This window comes from Acipenser ruthenus, chromosome 11, assembly GCF_902713425.1.
Source record: "Acipenser ruthenus chromosome 11, fAciRut3.2 maternal haplotype, whole genome shotgun sequence".
NCBI classification, from domain to species: Eukaryota; Metazoa; Chordata; class Actinopteri; order Acipenseriformes; family Acipenseridae; genus Acipenser; species Acipenser ruthenus.
This window is the reverse complement of record NC_081199.1, coordinates 4,967,882-4,986,583: the sequence shown is the minus strand read 5'-3', so window position 1 is coordinate 4,986,583 and position 18,702 is coordinate 4,967,882. Positions and strand designations below refer to the sequence as shown.

At 42.0% G+C, this 18,702-nt stretch overlaps 1 protein-coding gene across 5 annotated transcripts in view; it reads left to right on the top strand.

Moving 5' to 3' along the window:
* Positions 1-18,702, top strand: part of LOC117426610 (lysine-specific demethylase 2B-like) — a 43,428-nt gene that overhangs the window by 16,929 nt on the left and 7,797 nt on the right. For 2 of the 5 annotated variants that reach the window (XM_059033013.1, XM_059033011.1), the window contains exons 10-15: positions 2,655-2,781; positions 3,447-3,874; positions 5,336-5,422; positions 15,964-16,188; positions 17,566-17,709; positions 18,353-18,439. In XM_059033013.1, coding sequence (XP_058888996.1) covers positions 2,655-2,781; positions 3,447-3,874; positions 5,336-5,422; positions 15,964-16,188; positions 17,566-17,709; positions 18,353-18,439 — 1,098 coding nt within the window. Of the gene's footprint in view, positions 1-2,654; positions 2,782-3,446; positions 3,875-5,335; positions 5,423-15,963; positions 16,189-17,565; positions 17,710-18,352; positions 18,442-18,702 lie in introns of all 5 variants that reach the window. The other 3 variants (XM_059033009.1, XM_059033012.1, XM_059033010.1) reach the window with 2 other exon arrangements.

Below are 18,702 nucleotides of genomic sequence, written 5' to 3'. Positions count from 1 at the left end.
GAAACGTAAATGTCATTGTTGTTAAATGGAAAGTAATGTGCATGATTAAACATGGGATGCTTCATCGCAGCGTGTCTATTCCAGCATGTTGTATTGTGCCAGGTTTGAACATATCTACATGCATGTGAAAACCATTACTTGTGCAAACAAAACAATACATAGCACATTTACAGTACTGATTTTAAAACCTTTTTTATTTTATTTTTATAGATGTCTCGCTCTGATTTTGTAGGGATTAAAATACCCGTAATAAGGTCCCTTTTAAGAAAGAGCAGTATTACAAGGCATGCATAATGGAAATCTAAATCTAAAGCCAATCACGTTGCACTTAATACAAACAGCAATAAGAATATATGGCTTTCAGTAATAAACCTGAATTCAATAGCCAGTCTAGCTGTTGGTGTTAACTCAACTTTTAGGAAGAAAGCAGCTTATAAACCCCCCATAGTTTTAAGATTGGATGAGACACTGAACTAAGCAGCCATCCTGAATTGTCAGCCTGGATCCCTCTGTTCTAGGGATGCAAGGTAAGTAGCAGGACATGCCTGGCTCTTCTAGTTTTATCATCTGTGTTGTGTGTGAAGGTGGTCACTTACAGATTGTATTCTCCACTGCACTCATGCTGTGCCAGTAGCTTTCCACACATGCTGTTTTTTGGAAGGATTACAGAAGTTGGTTCCTATATTTCCAGCACCAAAAAAACAAAACTTGTGTCTCGTTTGTCACTTGGCTTTCTTTTTAGACAGATAATGCAGATGATGGTTTGGATTAATTTAACATAGGCATTTTAAAGAGCTGCAAGCAGGTTATCCAGACTCACTTAAACTGTGCCACGTGCCTGGATACCAGCGACTGGTGAAGAGAATTGCATCATGCACCATATGAGGGACTGATTACATTTGAACAATTCCAAATGTGGAAAACAATATTGGAACACAAGATGGTATTTTTATTATTTTAAAACCTATTGTTGTTATTATTATTATTATTATTATTATTATTATTATTATTATTATTATTATTATTAAGACGCTGTTTTGCCAATTTATACTGTTCTGCAAGTCTAGAGCTGGTCCAGTTTACACGCTATCTAAATTCACTTCAATCAACCACAGCTCTGATCACTTTAGAAAATGAATTCCTTCAACCAGCAAATGTAGTTACGTCGGCAACAAGCATTCAATTGTTCTTCCCAAAATCGCTAGTTTCTTATTCTGACTGCAAACTGCAAAACACAGTCCAAGCAGGTCGGTCGCAGGTTTATAGTTTGGTTGTGTCCACCTGGCTTGTTGTGATTTCTGGTTAAGAGCAAACACGTTTTATATGTTTGAAGGGAGGAGTGCACACAGTAGGACAGTGAAAGGTAGGGATTCTGGTAAATGTGTTTTTATAAAAAAAAGGTTTAACAGGCAAGGCTATCGTGGATCCAGGAATGAGTTTGGATTGTGGATGTTCAGATTACTGATCTGTGTACTGGGGGACGACAGACTCTGAAGGGGATGGGGGGGTGGTGACAGATATCAAACTATATAGAATGTAATCCTTTACACTGGAGTGAAAATAGGAACTCAGATTGAATGTAAAAGATGATAAAATGGGAGCACTGCATGCATGAATGCCTTTTTGTATTTTAATATTTTTTTTTATATATATAATTTCTTTGGTACCAGCCAAAGTGGTGCCCCTCCATAAGATTGCCAGCATGTTGAGGTTAATTGTCTTTAATATTCCCAGGCATGTGGCTGAAAACCTTTTTGAAGGAGAGGGGGTGAAGTCGGAGTCCTGTTTGTAAGTCACGTTTTTGCAAATATTGTTTCCTGCAGTGCTCTCTAGGGAAGTCCGAGTTCCTTTTATTGACTCAAAATATGATTATTATTTGACTTGGTGTGCCAAAAGTGTTGTATATAACAAGGTGTAATGTAAGTGTGGCAATTTACCAGTCCCTAATGTATCCTTCTATCTTACATCATTCAAAATAATTAGATTTTACTCTGAAAATGTGACTTTGCTTGGTTCCCCCATTACTGATTATTTTGACAGTGTGTGTATATGTACAGTAGGTTTAGCCAAGAAAACTGTTCCCAGTTGCCTGGTAGAATTGGATCATTTTGTGCTTTCAGTTTACAGATGTGCTGTGCATAGTTTGGTTGCCCTGAAAGCATTGTTGCTGGTCTTGTTCTGTGTGTGTGGGTGTTTGTTTCTAAGGAAGTTAAAGGAAATGGTTCATGTAGCAGCAGTAATGATATCTATTATCACATCTAGCTGAACAACAGAGTATTAGTTTCAGGCTATATTAATAAACAGCTGTTTACAGTTTTCAAAAACGTAATTGCATTTCTGGTCACATGAACGGGTCTGACCTCTTATTAAATTGCTCTTCCAGAAAAAAAAAACATCCACCTTGCTATATTTTTCCTGGAATACCTGTTTCTGCTCTTCAACAGCATTGTGGTTTCTGGGTTTGCTAAGACTTCCAGCGAAAAGGTTTCTGCTGTTTATGGTTAAAGTCACTCTAATCTGACACTGGCAAAATCTACCATCTGCATGTGACCATCCTTATCGCACCCCTATTAAATATGCCCGGGGATCGAGATAATTACAGTGCTGCGACACCCTGATTATGTGACTGACATGAAAATGAACATTTGTTTCAGGTTCATGCCAAATTCCGCTACCCTTTCTACTATGAGATGTGCTGGTATGTCTTGGAGAGATACGTGTACTGCTTGACTAAACGCTCTCATCTCATCAAGGACTTCCGGAGGGATTCAATGCTAATTGGTAAGCGAGAGCTAATAATGGAAGTGTTTCATTGATGCACCCCCAGGCCATGGAATGATAGATTTCTGAAACCGTGCTAGTGTTAATAAAACCAGTTTTTTTAATGTGTTTTTTAATGTTTATTTGATCAAAGTCTTATGTAATTCTATTACTGTTGTAACACTGGATTGTAATTCAAGGGAACTACACCATGGTGCATCCTTATGTCTGTATATCACTCTAGGATATTTGATTTTCATAACCTTGGTACACCAAACCATGACTGTATTGGCTCACCCGCTGTTCATATCTATTAAACTGTCTATAACCTGCCTTCTAGTCCATTTATGTAATATTGTTTGAAGAGATCTGCTGCGTGCAAAGTGTCATGCTTGCTGTGCTGTATACAATCAATGGGGATTTTTTTTCACAACAGTCATGCAGTTCTATATAACATTGCGATAACGCTCTAGTTGACGTTTACTGCACATACTGTAGGACTTGAGGTTGTGTCAGGGAGAATGTTAATACTTCTGCACAGGGACTGAATCATCAGTAGGAGACGCGGGCTTCATCCAATTCAAAATGAAACTAAGTCGTGACTCTGAAGGTGAGAATGCAGTGTATTAACTTTGTTTAAAACCTTTTATTTATTTATTTATTTATTTATTTATTTATTTTGGAAGATGCAGAGAGGAAACCGAGCACAGAGAGCTTCTCTTCGGATTCTCGACTAGACATGGACGAGGAGTCGGGCGACGCCCAGGTGACAGAGGAGGGGCTGGAGAAGAGCGTCCGGTCCTCGCTGGACGACTCCTGCTCCCCAGAGACCAAAGACAAGAAACACAAACCATCGGGTGGCGGTGGTCGCCACTTGAAACGGACTCTGTCAAACGACTCGGACGACAGCACCAAGTCAACCACGCCGCTGGACTTTCCCAAGACTCCGTCGGGATCCCCCGTTTCAGAAGCGTCAAACAAGTGGACCCACCTGACGGAGTTCGAGCTCAAAGGGCTGAAGGCGCTGGTGGAGAAGCTGGAGTCCCTGCCGGAGAACAAGAAGTGTGTCCCTGAGGGGATCGAGGACCCGCAGGTGCTGCTGGAGGACATGAAGGTCAGTAGAATCGGTACACCTTTCAATTCAGCTACTCTCATGCTCAACCACAGTCTGTCGTCTTCTTCAAATGATCCTCACATCAAATGATCCTCACATCAAATGATCCTCACATCAAATGGGGACGGTTTAGCTTTCAGAAAAAAAATGCTATGCATAGAATCCGCTGGCACTTCTGCAATGAAGCGGTCCTTTCAGAGATCCTGCCGTCCCCAAAAGGGATTCCCTCAGGGGTGTTTTTTTATCTAATTCAATTTTTTCAGAATAGTTGGAAATGATCATCGGGGAAATTAAGTGTGTTTGTGTTTTTTTTTTGGTTTTGTTATGTTTCCCCCCCATAGAGAGCCAAATGGCTGAGGACGGCTGGTTTTGTCAGTTCCTGTACAGTCAAACATAATCATCATTATTATTGTTGCATACGAAATGGTTTCCTGTGCTTACTTTTTATTTTTTTAGCTCCATTTGCAAACATTGAGGAGCACTGCTGGGATTTCATTCATTTATTGTTATATAATTGTTCTGGAATATGGCATTTTATTCAACACCGGAAATGTGGTTCTAATGAGAATAATTTCCACTGATTTTGAAAAATGACTTGAATTAACCAGTTTTGAAAGCAATTCCTAGAGGAGATCTCTACATTTACTAATGACACTGACCCACCTCCCATGCTAAATCATTATGATGAGAGTTGTGTACATTCAACATTTGTGCAAAGAGAACTAAAGGTAGTGAGAGACGTGTGTGTGTATATTAAATGTAAAGTGATGATTTATACATGTTTTCATATTGATGATCTATAAAACCAAGTCAAGTTTATACACAAGGAATAATCTTTGCACCCATCTCTCTGTGTGACTTATTTATATGATCTTAAGTGCAACCAAAATAGTTCAAACTGTTCCCATTTGGTATCTTACACAAGTCTACATGCTTTACTCTCTCCCTCTGACTGCTATATTTGGACTTTGCGTCAGTGTTGGTTACAAACCTGGGATGCAGCTTGCTCAAAATAGAAGTGTTCTGTACAAACAGCTGTCGTCTGGACTGTGTGTGTTTCGTTTCCTCAGATCACCAGCCGACTGTCTCAAGATACAATGCTCTGGCTTTTTAAGTTTGCAGCCAAATAGAAACAAAGTTGACATTCAGTGGAATTTAACACATTGGTATTTTGGGAATAGAAATTTGTCATTTTTTTGGCTCTGCAACAAACATGCATATACATTAAAAAGAAGTCTGCAGCAGTGCCAGAAGGCTTCAGCAGTCCGGAATTATTTATTTTTATTTGTTAATTTATTTTCATAAAAGTATACACTATTAATCGCAAATGAATTGATCCCTTGCAGTGCGACGAATTGGCTTCCGATTCGAAACATTCAATGTAATGAGAAGGTGTTTCCAGCCCGTTCATCACAGGTTTTCTCGATGTCCATGAAAGCGTCTTGTGTGTTTTGTTGACAGGTTGTTCTGAAGGAGCACGCAGATGACGACCCCAAGCTGGCTATTACGGGGGTGCCTGTGGTGTGCTGGCCCAAGAAGACAGTGAAGGTAAAATGCGCTGCAGTCGTGACGGGGATGGGGGGGGCTGGTAAGACTCCCATTGCAGAGCACCTCAATCCATTGAATAAACCCCAGAGCAGAGGTTCCCAAACTGTGCGACGTGGGCCAAGTGCTAATAGTAGGCTGCGGTGCCTAATGCAGATGAACAGGTGGGCTTTAGGTAAAAAAAAGGTTTGTGAATCACTGCCCTAGAGGACACAGGCTGTGGTGTGTCCAGTTTAGTTCACAGTGAGTCATGAAATTAAACAGCTGTGCAACAGGAGTCTTGTATGTTCACCTTGCATTATTTAAAAGTGAATGTGTTCATGCTGTTATAAAACTATACAGTACAGTCTAATCAAACTCCTAATAAAGCAGTCTTACTTTAAAGATATTCGGACCATTCACAAGTCTATTAGTCTATTAGTGTGGTTTTATTTAGTGTGGAGCAGTGGTTAGGGCTCTGGACCAGAGGGTTGTGGGTTCAATCCCAGGTGGGGGACACTGCTGCTGTACCCTTGAGCAAGGTACTTTACCTAGGTTGCTCCAGTAAAAACCCAACTGTATAAATGAGTAATTGTATGTAAAAATAATGATATCTTGTAACAATTGTAAGTTGCCCTGGATAAGGGCATCTGCTAAGAAATAAATATCTGCAAGGGGGAGATGTTTATTTCCTTTAGTTTTCCTTATCTCGTTCTATCGTGCCTAGATATTTATTGGCTGTATCTAGTGATATTAGTGACCTCCTCTTTTGAATTCACATTCGTCATAAAATAAATTGCAGTGCTCAAACTCCTTCAGTATCTGTGTTATTTCTAATGAGAAATAGAGAGCCATGTTTCGGTTGCAGTGTTTTCCTAATGCCTGGTTCTAGCTGTCTGTCTTGATAACCTGTGACTAAGCCGTTGGAAATGCTGGGGTAAGAGAAAGCGATCGACTTGCTGTTCCAGCTGCAGATCTCTGCAACAGCTTTATTTATTGCAGTGACAGAGGAGTGCAGGTTGCGTAGCGCTGAGGAGGATAATCCTGATTAAATAATTACATTTACTTACTGACTAGATCTTTTTATAAAATAAAAAACGGCTTCTGTGTTAGTTACTAAGGCTTCTGTTTTAATTTAGATTTTTATTGAAAGTTAGTCCGGAAGACAAACAGCCAGCAGTCCTAACCAGTTAATTACCTAGAGTGGCTCTAATGTTAAGATCAAATCTTGAAATGATGCCCAACACGCCTGTAAGCTTTAATGGGAAAACGGGTATCGGGTGAGATGACAAGTGATGGTTATATGCAAGTATCCAGCATTAATGGGGGAAAGGGGGTCCCCAATTACCCACCCTTTGCACAGTGTCACTATACAGACCTGGCACTGGCTCTTCAGACTGGGAATGTGTGTGTTGATGAGTGCCTGTATGCACATCATTAATGGACACAGCTCTGAATAGCCCTTGGTTGTTTCAGTGTATTGATTGCGTTGTGGATCAGGGATGGGATGGAAACAGCTGGGTTTTGGGTTGTTCTGGATTGAGCTGAGGAGGTTGGGTTTAAGGTGGGGTGAGTACATGTGTCTAAGGGGGCGCTGTGGTTCAATTATTGACTGCTTTACAGGTTCATTTTATGTCAGTTTGTATTTTTAGTGATATTACTTGAAACCTAACGCAAATTTTGATTATTTTTAAGTTTGCAATCACTAGTAACAATGGCATAAAAGCGACCAGTTTGTGGACATTATTTGGAGCCCTAGGGATGAAATGTTCATGCAGATAATACCAAATAAAAAGGAAATTCCGTGCTGTCTGTTTCTTTTGAAAGTTAAAATTGAGTTTGTATTTTTTACATATATTAGAAATTAAAATCACAAACCAGAATGGACTGGTACTATGTGTTTTAAATGTCTTACGACTTTAATAATACAAAAGTATTGGTCTACAAGCATCATTTACAACAGTGGTGAACAGCGAGGGACATTGTAACCCAGATATGTGTTACAACCATATCCTTAATTGCTTGACTGAACCAATTCAAGCCTGTTCAGATATGAATCTGTTCATCATTGAATTGCTCCCCTGCAACACCTGATGTGGAATGGCCCTCGAAGTTTTGCACCCGAGATTTCTGTATTAGTGCACAGTCTTAAGATGTCATTAATAACGCTGCACAGCAGCTCTACAGTACTGTGGGATTATGGATTATGTAAACTGGACACTAGATTAGGTTTTACTTCTTGTACACTTGGCATCACTAACGATTATACCTCCAGTTAAATATGAATTTGAATGCAAACCATGTTGAGGTTTACTTACAAACTCCAACAAGCCTGTCTGCCTCCCCTGACAAACCCAATTTAATTAGAAAAATACCCTGAATAAAGCAGCTATCATTTCCAGATAGTGCAGTGGAGAGCTGTACCCATGCCGATTCTGTATTGGTGTCCATGGTGATCGTATGCTATATTGTAATTGTAGCCCATATGGACAAAAATATATGGCAATATGCCCTGTTGTATTTGGTATCCTTTTTATTTCAGCCATCTTTTAAACCTATTTTACAGTGCATGCGTAAAGCAAGGCTTGCTAATGTTTCTTTGTATTGATGGCACATTTATGAGAAGGTTTTTGGTGCAGAAACATGGATGGTTCCATTTAAATGTGTTCTAGGTCCTGACACTAAAAGAAATGATGAAAACCCCAACATCTGTCTGAATGCATGGGCTGAAGCTGTGCCATCGATGTCTGTAGGTTGACTTTGTTAGATCAGTGTTTAGAGGAAACCTTTTTTTTTTTTTTTTTTTTTTTGTATCCTTGTTTTAGTCCAAGTGGTTTATGGAGATGTTATCTGTTGTATGCCTGTTGACATCACCACCCTTCACAGCTGGTGGGGATTAAAAAGGCTGAATGTAAATCAGGGCTTTTGTTTTAAAGCTGGAGGTGACACCTTCCTTTTGTAACTAGCTGTTGGTGTGTGAAATGTGGATTTAAAGGTGTGGTTCAATTAAAAAAGGTCATAGCTGGGTCCTGGTGGGTCATTCCAGTAGTGTTCTTTTGTCTCCTGTGCTCTGCTTTCTGTAATCCTGACCAGCACACTGATAAAACCAATGAAATTGGACACAATCATCTCCACTATGACCCGCTCGCTCATCTAAAGACACGTTTGGTTGGGCGGTGGTTGTACTGGAAGGGATCCTCAGTGCTGGCATTTACAAACCGGAATACAAAAAACTAGAGTGAAAATGATATCAGACTTCATCCAGTATTTATTGTGGCATTTAAAATATATAAGGGGATATTTTCTATTTTTGTTTTGTTTTATTGAACATGCTTTCGCATTATTACCCTGCCTGTAAGTTGCAATCTTGGGACAGAGGAGCCCATGGTTTGCTGGAGAAATTAAACATGATGGCAGCAGTAACTCCCGGAGCAGAGAAGAGCAATCAATCCAGGAGCAATGGATTGGAAACTGTTAATCCAAACAGACCTGTTCTTACTGAGGAGTCATTCTTGAGAAGCCAGATTTAATGATTTCCTACACGTGCCTCTCTCCTCCTCTCTCCTTCTCCCCTCTCTCTCTCTCTCTGATCCCTCCCCCAGTTTGCTAGTAACCCAGCCTGTGATTGGCTGGCCAATGCTGCCCCACCCCCTTCCTGACTGGCTATGAATATTCATGAGCCTCCCTGCCCCCCCTCCCTTGTGTCTGGCTGTGTCACTGCCTCCTCTAGTACAGCGAGGGAGGCTCCTTATTACAACAGCACTCTCTGTTTCCAGCCATGCCAGTTTGCTTCAAGCCAGGCCCATAATGAAAAAGAAATGGCCATGTCACTGAGTGCAGATGATGAGGACTATGACTCAGAAACGGATCAGGTCAGAATCCAGCATTTCTAATTGCTTTGGTAAAAAGCCTGCTGCATACAGAGAGCATTTTTCCTGCCGTACTTGACTTGAAAGCAGCGAGCGAGTGGAAGGGCTGGGGGGTGGAGGGGTGGAACAATGCGAGTGGAATGAATGCAGCTAGGCTAGGCTCTTCAGCACAGCTGCCTGCTGCTGGCTTTTTAGAACAAAAGTAAGGACGTGTTTTGGTTTCTTTTTCACCACGAGGCAGCTTTTCCATGCCCTTGATGTATGTTTTATTGACTTTCCACATGGTTTGCTTCACTATCCTGGCAGTTTAGACTGAACTGTGTGTAACAAAAAAACGTTTCCCCCTGGATTGTGTTTTATTTTTTATTTTTTCGGTTTGCAGGGGTGGGTGGGGTGGAAGTGTACATGTAGATCTTTATGAAATTACATTTCTATAATGCTAGATACGGTGGAGTTTCTTTCATGTGTGGCCCTTTTGAGCTGTAGTAGTAACATCAGTGGCCACACAAAGGCACTGCATCACATGCTTTGTGAGGAAATGAGTAACTACTATAGTACTGTGGCCTTTCTATTGGGCAGCAAAGTGTGTTCCCTTATAAAAGTTTACCATGGTATTTTTGCCGGTTTACTATGCTTTTTCCATGGTTATACTCTGCATTTACCCTGGTTTGCCATGTTTATTAATATGCTTTACCTACCATACCTTGCTATTTACAGTATCTCCCTATGCTTGACTGGTTTATTACACTTTGTTGTGCTTTTACCATGCGGAACGTCTTTATAAGGGTGGTAAGGGAGTGTGCATTCTTTAAAACATGAGGAGGATATCATCACTCCATTACTCAGTAAATCATTTACTGTAAAAACCCTTTCTAATTCGCTTTTATACTGTATATTATACACTGCCTTGCACAATTAGAGTTAGGGATTTAAATGAACTTATCAAATAAAAGGATGATTACAGGGTTACAGGGGTTGCACATGCATGTCACAGCTTTGTTTGAACACAAATAGCATTCGTCATTTCACTCTGTTTGCCTGTATTGTCCGCAAGACACCCCATGCTTTTCGTACATATTTTAATTTGAATGTCGCAGTGGTATGCAAGCCATATTGAAGGAAAAGGCCTGTTTCAAATAGTTTATAGATACATCAGTAACTGTACTAGATGTCTTGCAGCGTACACAGGTGTGTGTGTGTGTGTGTGCAGTTATCAATCATTTAGCTGCCTGAACCTCCTTTCTTTCTCGCCGCACAGTATGCAGACTCTGCCTTGTGGTTGTCAGAGGCGCTGCTGTGGAACATCTGTGTCAGGTTTCACCTGCTCACAGAGTGTAGTCACAGATGCTGTTCATGCATGAAACGTGGTCCCCATATCAAGCCAAGACCGCAGGTGCTAATGGAAGCCAGTGGACACGTTGCTTTCAAAGGGTTTAGTTTTGTCCTAAGAGTTTTTTTTATTCAGAAAGCCGGTCATGTTGCCATAAATACAATCCTATAAAAAAAAGGAACAGTTGATGTTAGGCACAGTGTTTAGTTTGTTTTCTAGGGGGGGGGGGGGGTCGGGAATGCTGATATGATTTCTGGTTTCTTCTAGGGGATTTTATTCCATTGCTCGTCTGTGTTGCTAAGTCGTTTTGCACTTTTACTGGAGTGTGTTTTTACTGGACCCAGAGGCTAGCTGCTATGGGTATGGGTGGGGGAGGGGGTATAAACAGCCAAGGAACAATGGGGGTGGTCCCCTCTCTCGTCTCCTCTCTCCTCTCTCCTCTCCTCTCTCTCTCTCTCTCTCTCTCTCTCTCTCTCTCTCTTGTCTCCAGGTTGTGTGATGGCCATGGCTGACCATTGAAAGGTGTGAATGCTAAATAAAAAAGGCAGATCATTAGCTTGGGGGTGCCCTGCAATCTTAAATGTATCCTTTCAGATGATGCGGCTGGCTCTTGGGTGGTGTCATGTGCCAGATTTCCTGAATCTAACTAACTACGATAAGCCAGGAAGCAAGCCGTGCAGCAGGAGACATTCTGGAAGGGAAAGGGAGTGCAATGGGGTGCTGCGATGGTCTCGAAGGGTGAATTCACACCGTGGTGTCTTCTACGGTTTTACAATGCCGTGGGGTCTCAATCCGATTACAGATGTAACGGGCAGTGTTGTGGTGAGATCCACTGCCACTGCCGTTGCAGATTCTGATCCCTGGAGGTGAGACCAGGTTAGAAGCTCTATAAATGCTTGTGCAAATGAGCCTGGCTCTTTTTTTTTTTTGTACAGTGGTTAAGGTGCTAGTTTGGATGGCTGTGGTCCATGCACAAAGGCTTGTTGTGTGTACATGCTAGTCTGCCTCATTGTCAGCATGTTTATCCAGTGTAAAAGATACCATACTAGCTGTTTTTTGTTGATCGATTCTTTGTGATAGCCTCGCTCCTAGAACAGGGGTCCAAGGGTAAGGTTCGTTGTGGTTATGGTGTGCGGAGTGGCAGGTATTTTCAGATTAAAAGGACAGGCTTGTTCAAAGGTCATAGGACGCAAGAAGAATACTCCAGTCATGGTGACAAAGATTCACGTGTGATAAATGTACAGCAAAACCTGCATAGAGGGACCGTCTGTCTATATAAAGAATCCCAGTGTATTTTATTTCTACCACACATCTATAATGATCACTCCCTCATAGACAGACTACTACTCCATACTGTATGCATGCAGCTCTGGGGCTGTAGAGAAACCTGATATAAACCAAGGGACAGCACTGAGACCCAAAAGCAACCTTGAGGGCAGCAAGACCCACTTACTTGGTTATTGAAAACAAATGAGCCATTTCTTCATCTTATTGAGACTAGCATTGCTTAAGCATTCCCATGCAGTTTGTTTCCAATGGCAACCTGGTAATTCCATTGCAGATTCATCACCATACTGGAGCCCTGGGAGAGCTTACAAATGACAATGTTGTAAGGATTGATTTGGCCCTTTCCATTTCCTTACACATATTATGAGATTCAAATATAGCAGTTTTCTCAATACAGATTATTTCTCATATTAGTTCTTACAGGCTTGTCTTCGCACACGCTGATGTCCTAAACGATAGTCCTTCTATTGTGACAGAACCTCAACGTAATATTATCCACATGCATTTTTAAAGAAAAAGAAAAAAAATCTATACCAAAAGTACTCCAATGAAACCTGACTCCTGATTTCACTGTGATTCTGTGAGTGATCACCAAAAGAAAGCAAGATGGCAGGCCCTGTAGTCTGGAACCCAGGGCCGCTGTCTCACGCACATTCCGTAGCTCTGCACATTCCATTTCCTGCAGACTGTTGGGGGAGTTCTAGACATTATCACCAGTTTAGGTCTTTAATATCAAGGGGGATTACAAAATACAATATGGCAGCAGACTGCAGGCACATTCCCAGGGAGCATGGAACCCTGCTGGGAGTCTGAGCCCTACTTTAGATTACCATGCTGTTGCAAAACTACCCCTGCTGCTGTCTACCTCCAAGCCCAACAGAACAAGCTGCTCCACATACTGATAAGGCTGAGTCCTTCAGATCATTCGTTCAGCTGGTAGAGGCTTCTCTGATCTCACAGCTCCACTACCATGCAGTTCTAGCACAGAATAGAAGCCGTTGGTGCTTTCTGTGCATTCTGCTTCCAATCCAAACGAAACCTGACAATCTGGTTTGCTTGCTTAGTCTGCACTCTCACACAAGCCTGCGTCCTTCCATTCCACCGTTGGAACCTGCTTGTCACTCAGTGAGCTAGATGGACATGTACCGGCTGAGCTCGCTGCAGTAGGTAGCTTGTGTCTGATCCCTGCAAGCTCTGAGATGATTTGTGATATTAGATATTAGGTGCTCAAGTGTCTGGGAGGGGGAAGGGCATTCAAATAAGCATCAGGTTAGACTGGCTAGTTGAGTGTTATAAAAAGCAGAGGGGGAAAACGACAGTTTAACAGTACTTGGGGTACAGCAATCCAGTATATGTTCTCACATATCAGTTCCTGTCTTGCTTCTTACACATGGCAGACCTGAAGCACTTGCATGTGCGCTCTGGGGATGTTGCTGGAGCTGTGCCGGAATCCTAAAGGAACACGAGGAGACGGAAGGCAGGGATTTGGAATGCCTTTGATGTTTGCCACCAGTCATATTGTCTTCTAAATGATAGATTTAATCAAGAGGCTCAGAGCTGCCTTGAGGGGAAAACATATGAAACAGTGTCCAGAAAATAGAAACCGAGTCAGAAACCCCACCAGACAACCAACAAAACACAAAGTCTGTGTTTACAAAGTCTTTTATGGAAGGCTCTTTCTAAATTCAGTATATATTTTTCAGCCCACTGTATAGGCTTTTAGAAAGATACATGTTTGCATAATAAATAAGTCAAGCATCAGAAACTATTATTATCACATCTGTTACCGGTGGTCTGTGAACACTGAGTTAGTAAGCAGGGTTCAGCTGCAATAGATTGTAGATTTAGAATTTATTTAAATGCTGTATCAATCTGATTTCGCTCGGGTTTTGTTCATATTTTTGTAATGCTGTGATGACGTGAAACCAAGTTGTGAATGGCTTCTAGAATTTTCCATGCCTTTTTGTTCTTTTCCAGTCTCAGCAGAAGGTGTCGCTGTTGGGCTTCTGTTTTTGAAAAGCCATGTGACTGGGAAAGGGCTAATACATTACCATAAAATATGAATCTTAAATGTGTTGGGAAAGTGAATACAAAGCACAATAATGTAGTTTTATATATCAGTAAAAATGTGTTTTAATAACTCTTCCAACACTGCAGATCTTTGTAATTAAACACAACAGACCTGTTATTTATTATTATTTATTTCTTAGCAGACGCCCTTATCCAGGGCGACTTACAATTGTTACAAGATATCACATTATTTTTACATACAATTACCCATTTATACAGTTGGGTTTTTACTGGAGCAATCTAGGTAAAGTACCTTGCTCAAGGGTACAGCAGCAGTGTCCCTCACCTGGGATTGAACCCACAACCCTCCGGTCAAGAGTCCAGAGCCCTAACCACTACTCCACACTGCTGCCCCGTTCACTAGTCCGGTGTTGGGTATGCCCCTATATAACGTTTGTGTAACTTAATACACCAGAGCGATTTACTTTCTTACTGTGAGATTGACTATTATCAAAGAGATTGACGTGACAAAAGAGATGAGCCTTCTCTGTGCTTGAATGCATGATCCCTATTAAGCTGTGTTCCAGGATTCCATTTCTAAACTTGTACTGCTTTTTAAAAGGTTTAACCTCGGCCCTGTGTGTGCGAGAGTGTTTGTATATGTAACCACAAACAGCCATGCATGGAAACCCTGAATCGGTTACAAACGCTGATGTTAAACAGACATGTACAGTCTTATTCACATTCGTTCTTGTACTCCTCATCAAGCAGTGCTCTACGTTCTCTTCTTCTGTTTCACGTCTGTCAAGCACCAAGCAGTCGGTGCTGTGCTAACCGTTCACAAATCAACAGAGCACAGTCAATAATGAAAGAATGAGTGGTCGGCCTGCTTTTACCAGGGCTTGTTAAAGGATGGAGGAAGTGAATTTACACAGGGCTGAGAGTGAAACACATGAGCGAGTGCAGGAACATGTTACTGTACACGTGCCTTTCCTTTTCAAGCACAGGGGCAGCAGCTTCCATGCAGTAAATGAGACTTCACACAGCAATGGAGTCCAAACCGAAAGCTTTAAATAGAAATACAAATCTGGTGCTAGAATTCGGCTATTTTGGCGGTATTAATAAGTGTTATTTTTATTGCTGCGTGTACGAACTACAAAAGGATTTATACAATTAATATATATATATATATATATATATAATATATATATATAATCACTGTACCAGATGCCCTGGTAGTGTTTTAAACTGGACATACCATGCAATATAAATGCATTCCTGAGTTTTTCAAGCTTTTACGAAATGCTTTCCAGCACGATTCCCCTCAATTTAAGTTTTAATTTCCCAATACTAGAAAATGTGAATTTCTAAACATGGATGCTGTTGGTCGCTCTGTTGTTGCAGCTGCCCCTTCAGATAATAAGTGTCGGTGCACTGAACAGTTGTAGTGTGTAAATGTTTGAAAGTGGAAGTCTGTAGATAGCTTTACATCCTGCCAAGGTCGTTTTTAGCTTTGGGAATCAAGCTTCCTTCCCCATTGGAGCCTGCTTGCAGAGAGCGAAGTAGTGCCGTTGATATTGTTAACCCCTGAAGGTGCTGAAACGAGAATACTCCACTGAGGGTCCCAGTCGCACTTATACCAGTGATAGTGGGACTGTTTTTGGAGTCCGTTTCCACAACCAAAATGTGAGACTTTTAATATTCCTATATTTGCAGGTCACACTTGTGTGTAAATTAAGACTCTCTGAAGCATGCACTCAGATTTGTCTTAAACAAGGTTCCCTGCTGCCCTGTGTGGAGGTTCTGTCCTCTCTGTCCTGGTCAGGGTGTTTTGGTCTTGTTGTGTTCACGCTGTGCTGTGTGGAGGTTCTGTCCTCTCTGTCCTGGTCAGGGTGTTTTGGTCTTGTGTTCACGCTGTGCTGTGTGGAGGTTCTGTCCTCTCTGTCCTGGTCAGGGTGATTTGGTCTTGTTGTACTCACACTGTGCTGTGTGGAGGTTCTGTCCTCTCCGTCCTGGTCAGGGTGATTTGGTCTTGTTGTACTCACACTGTGCTGCGTTTGTGTTTCCAGCAGAGGGGTGGGGGGAGGCCGAAGGGGAAGCTGGGTGCCTCGGCGGCGGTCAAGCTGGCCGCAAACAGAGCCTCTGCGGGGGCGCGGCGGAGGAGGACGCGATGCCGCAAGTGTGAGGCCTGCCTGCGGACCGAGTGCGGGGAGTGCCACTTCTGCAAGGACATGAAGAAGTTCGGGGGTCCGGGCAGGATGAAGCAGTCCTGCATCATGAGGCAGTGCATCGCGGTGAGTACCAGGTCAAATGCAAGTTTTAAATTTTGCATAGCTGCCGCCAGGTTTACTAGAAGCCTAAAGGAAAGCTGGGGTTCTAATATTTTGTTGAAGTTCTGAATCCCCAGGCCCTGCCTCTCCAGTTTAGCTGGTGTGTTCAAAGACCGTGCTTTGCAGGCAGCAGTTCACACATACAGTACACACAAACACAAAACCCAAATCAGGAAGTAACCAGCAGTATACAGAGAAAGATTTCTGCCCCAAATGCAAATAATTTTTCCTGGTCAGTTGCTGTCGGTTTTCTGCAGGCGAGGTTCTTCATTAAATCTTCCTTTCGTTTGAGATCTGCAAGGTCAAAGGTAATGTTTTGAGAGGGAAATAGCTTGGCGGTGGTGTTTTGAGGGGGGTTGATCTATTTAGGGTACAGGAAGTGGGTAATTTGAAACCTTTGCCTTGTGTTGAAACACAGAATGGATTAGAAGGGCTGCAATGAATTTAGTTCTCTTGTAAAACGCAGGTAGTGGAATGGAATCGGTTACAGATAGTTAACTCTGTATATAACGAGACGTTTCTCTTGTGTGTTCAAGTAGTCAAGCTTCCTGCAGTGAAGTGCTTTGAGCAGAGTACCTGTTTATGAACACACACGGAGCAGGATGTGATTGTAAAAAAGCAGTGAGGATCAAAGCGTGACCTATTTGAAGTATCCGAGTTAGATTAATAATGATATTACACAACAGAAGTCTCCTAGTAATAATTTAACAGCGTTGTACTTTGGGAGCTGTGGGTACTTTTTCTTCACAAGATTTTACAGTTTAACTTGATTCTGACCCATGCCTTGACCAAAGCCAATATACAGGACATTTCTCTTTTTGGTTGGGTGCTCTTTTGTTTAATACATTTATTACCAGTAATGCTATACTGTGTTGTGTGTGTGTTTTAAAAAAAAAAAAAAATTCATAAATTGTAATAGATTTTAGAATTTGCATTCCAAATGATTTACAAAAACTGCCCTGGTCCCTAAGCCAAGAGATGTGAGCTAAAGAAATGGGCATCTGCTGCATTGAAAACAAATGCTGCAATTTAAGCAGAGAAAAATGTTTCTGTATATTCGTGTTCAGAGTTAGCTGACACAACTTGCCTGCTATGACTTGCTCACTTTATACTGCTGCTGCTGCCTCTTGTACCACTTATTGACACACATTTATTTAGAAATGTTGGAAAGTCGTTTCACACGCGCGCTGGATTCGGAGAGTATTTCGGGGGCTTCACTGCGTGTTCCTGTAAGTCTTTCCCAGCCCTCTCTTTTGCTGAAGCTAAGCTGCGATGCAATGGGAGTGTGACCTGCTGCCCTGTATTGAGAGTGTGTGTGTGTGTTGCCTTGTGTTTGCACAGCCTGTGCTCCCCCACACCGCCGTGTGTCTGGTCTGTGGAGAGGCTGGCAAGGAGGACACTGTGGAGGTCGAGGAGGACAAGTTCAACGTCATGCTGATGGAATGTTCCATTTGTAACGAGATCGTGCACCCTGGCTGCCTGAAGGTATGTACGAGAGCGAGAGAGTGAGAGAGAGAGAGACCTGTCCTTTATCACTGGACACTAGTGCAAAAATCATACAGGACTACATTGAAAACAAAAAATCAAAATGTTTAATCGGCTGCCTGCCCTGCTTGCTTCTGCGCAGCTAAATGCAAAAGAGCCAGCATAGCGCATTAAAAACAACCAGGCTGTCTGGTTTGCAGAGCACATATACACCCCCAGGTCGGCAATTTTAAGGAACTGATCATCAAGGGATTGTTATGAATAGAAGCGTTTTGAAAATTCTACCGAGTTCCATTGTTTAGAAAATCCTGCGGTTCTCCTGGCAGATGGTCTTTTTGATCACCATGACACACCTCATCTGAAATGTTGGTCTATTGTCCCCCTGAGTTTCTTTTTTTTATTTTTTATTTGATCTCCAGGTGATAGACTTTCACATGTAGCTGATTTTGCACAGCGATATCAAACTGTACAATATTAAAAAGGCTGGTAGCTGCCCTTTAGTAACTCGGATCACCACGGAGAAGTGGGGGAGTGTTAAACGGTGCTTCCACTTTGAGATACAGAGACGGTGTGGAGTCGTTAGTTTCAGTTCCTCCTGTAAGGGCGTGTGTGACTGTTCACTGAGACCCCTTCTTCTTCCTAGGTGAAGGACGCAGGCGGAGTGGTGAACGACGAGCTTCCCAACTGCTGGGAGTGTCCGAAATGCAACCATGCCGGGAAGACAGGGAAAGTAAGTCTCTAGGCTGCAGTATCATCTGTCACTTTTTATACTGTACACTCAGAGATGTGACAATGTGCAGGCGATTTGGAAGTAGACCAAAGAAAATACAGTGCCTCAGTGGACGTTTTTATTTAATGCATGCTGCAGGATTGCTTGGGTTCAGAGGGCAGATCTCATTGTGGCTGACTGGAGGTTTTTTTGTTTTAAGTTATTTTTTTTTTTTTTAATAACTTCTTTGTAGTTCAGTCCAAAGCCATGCCACCCTGCCCTCT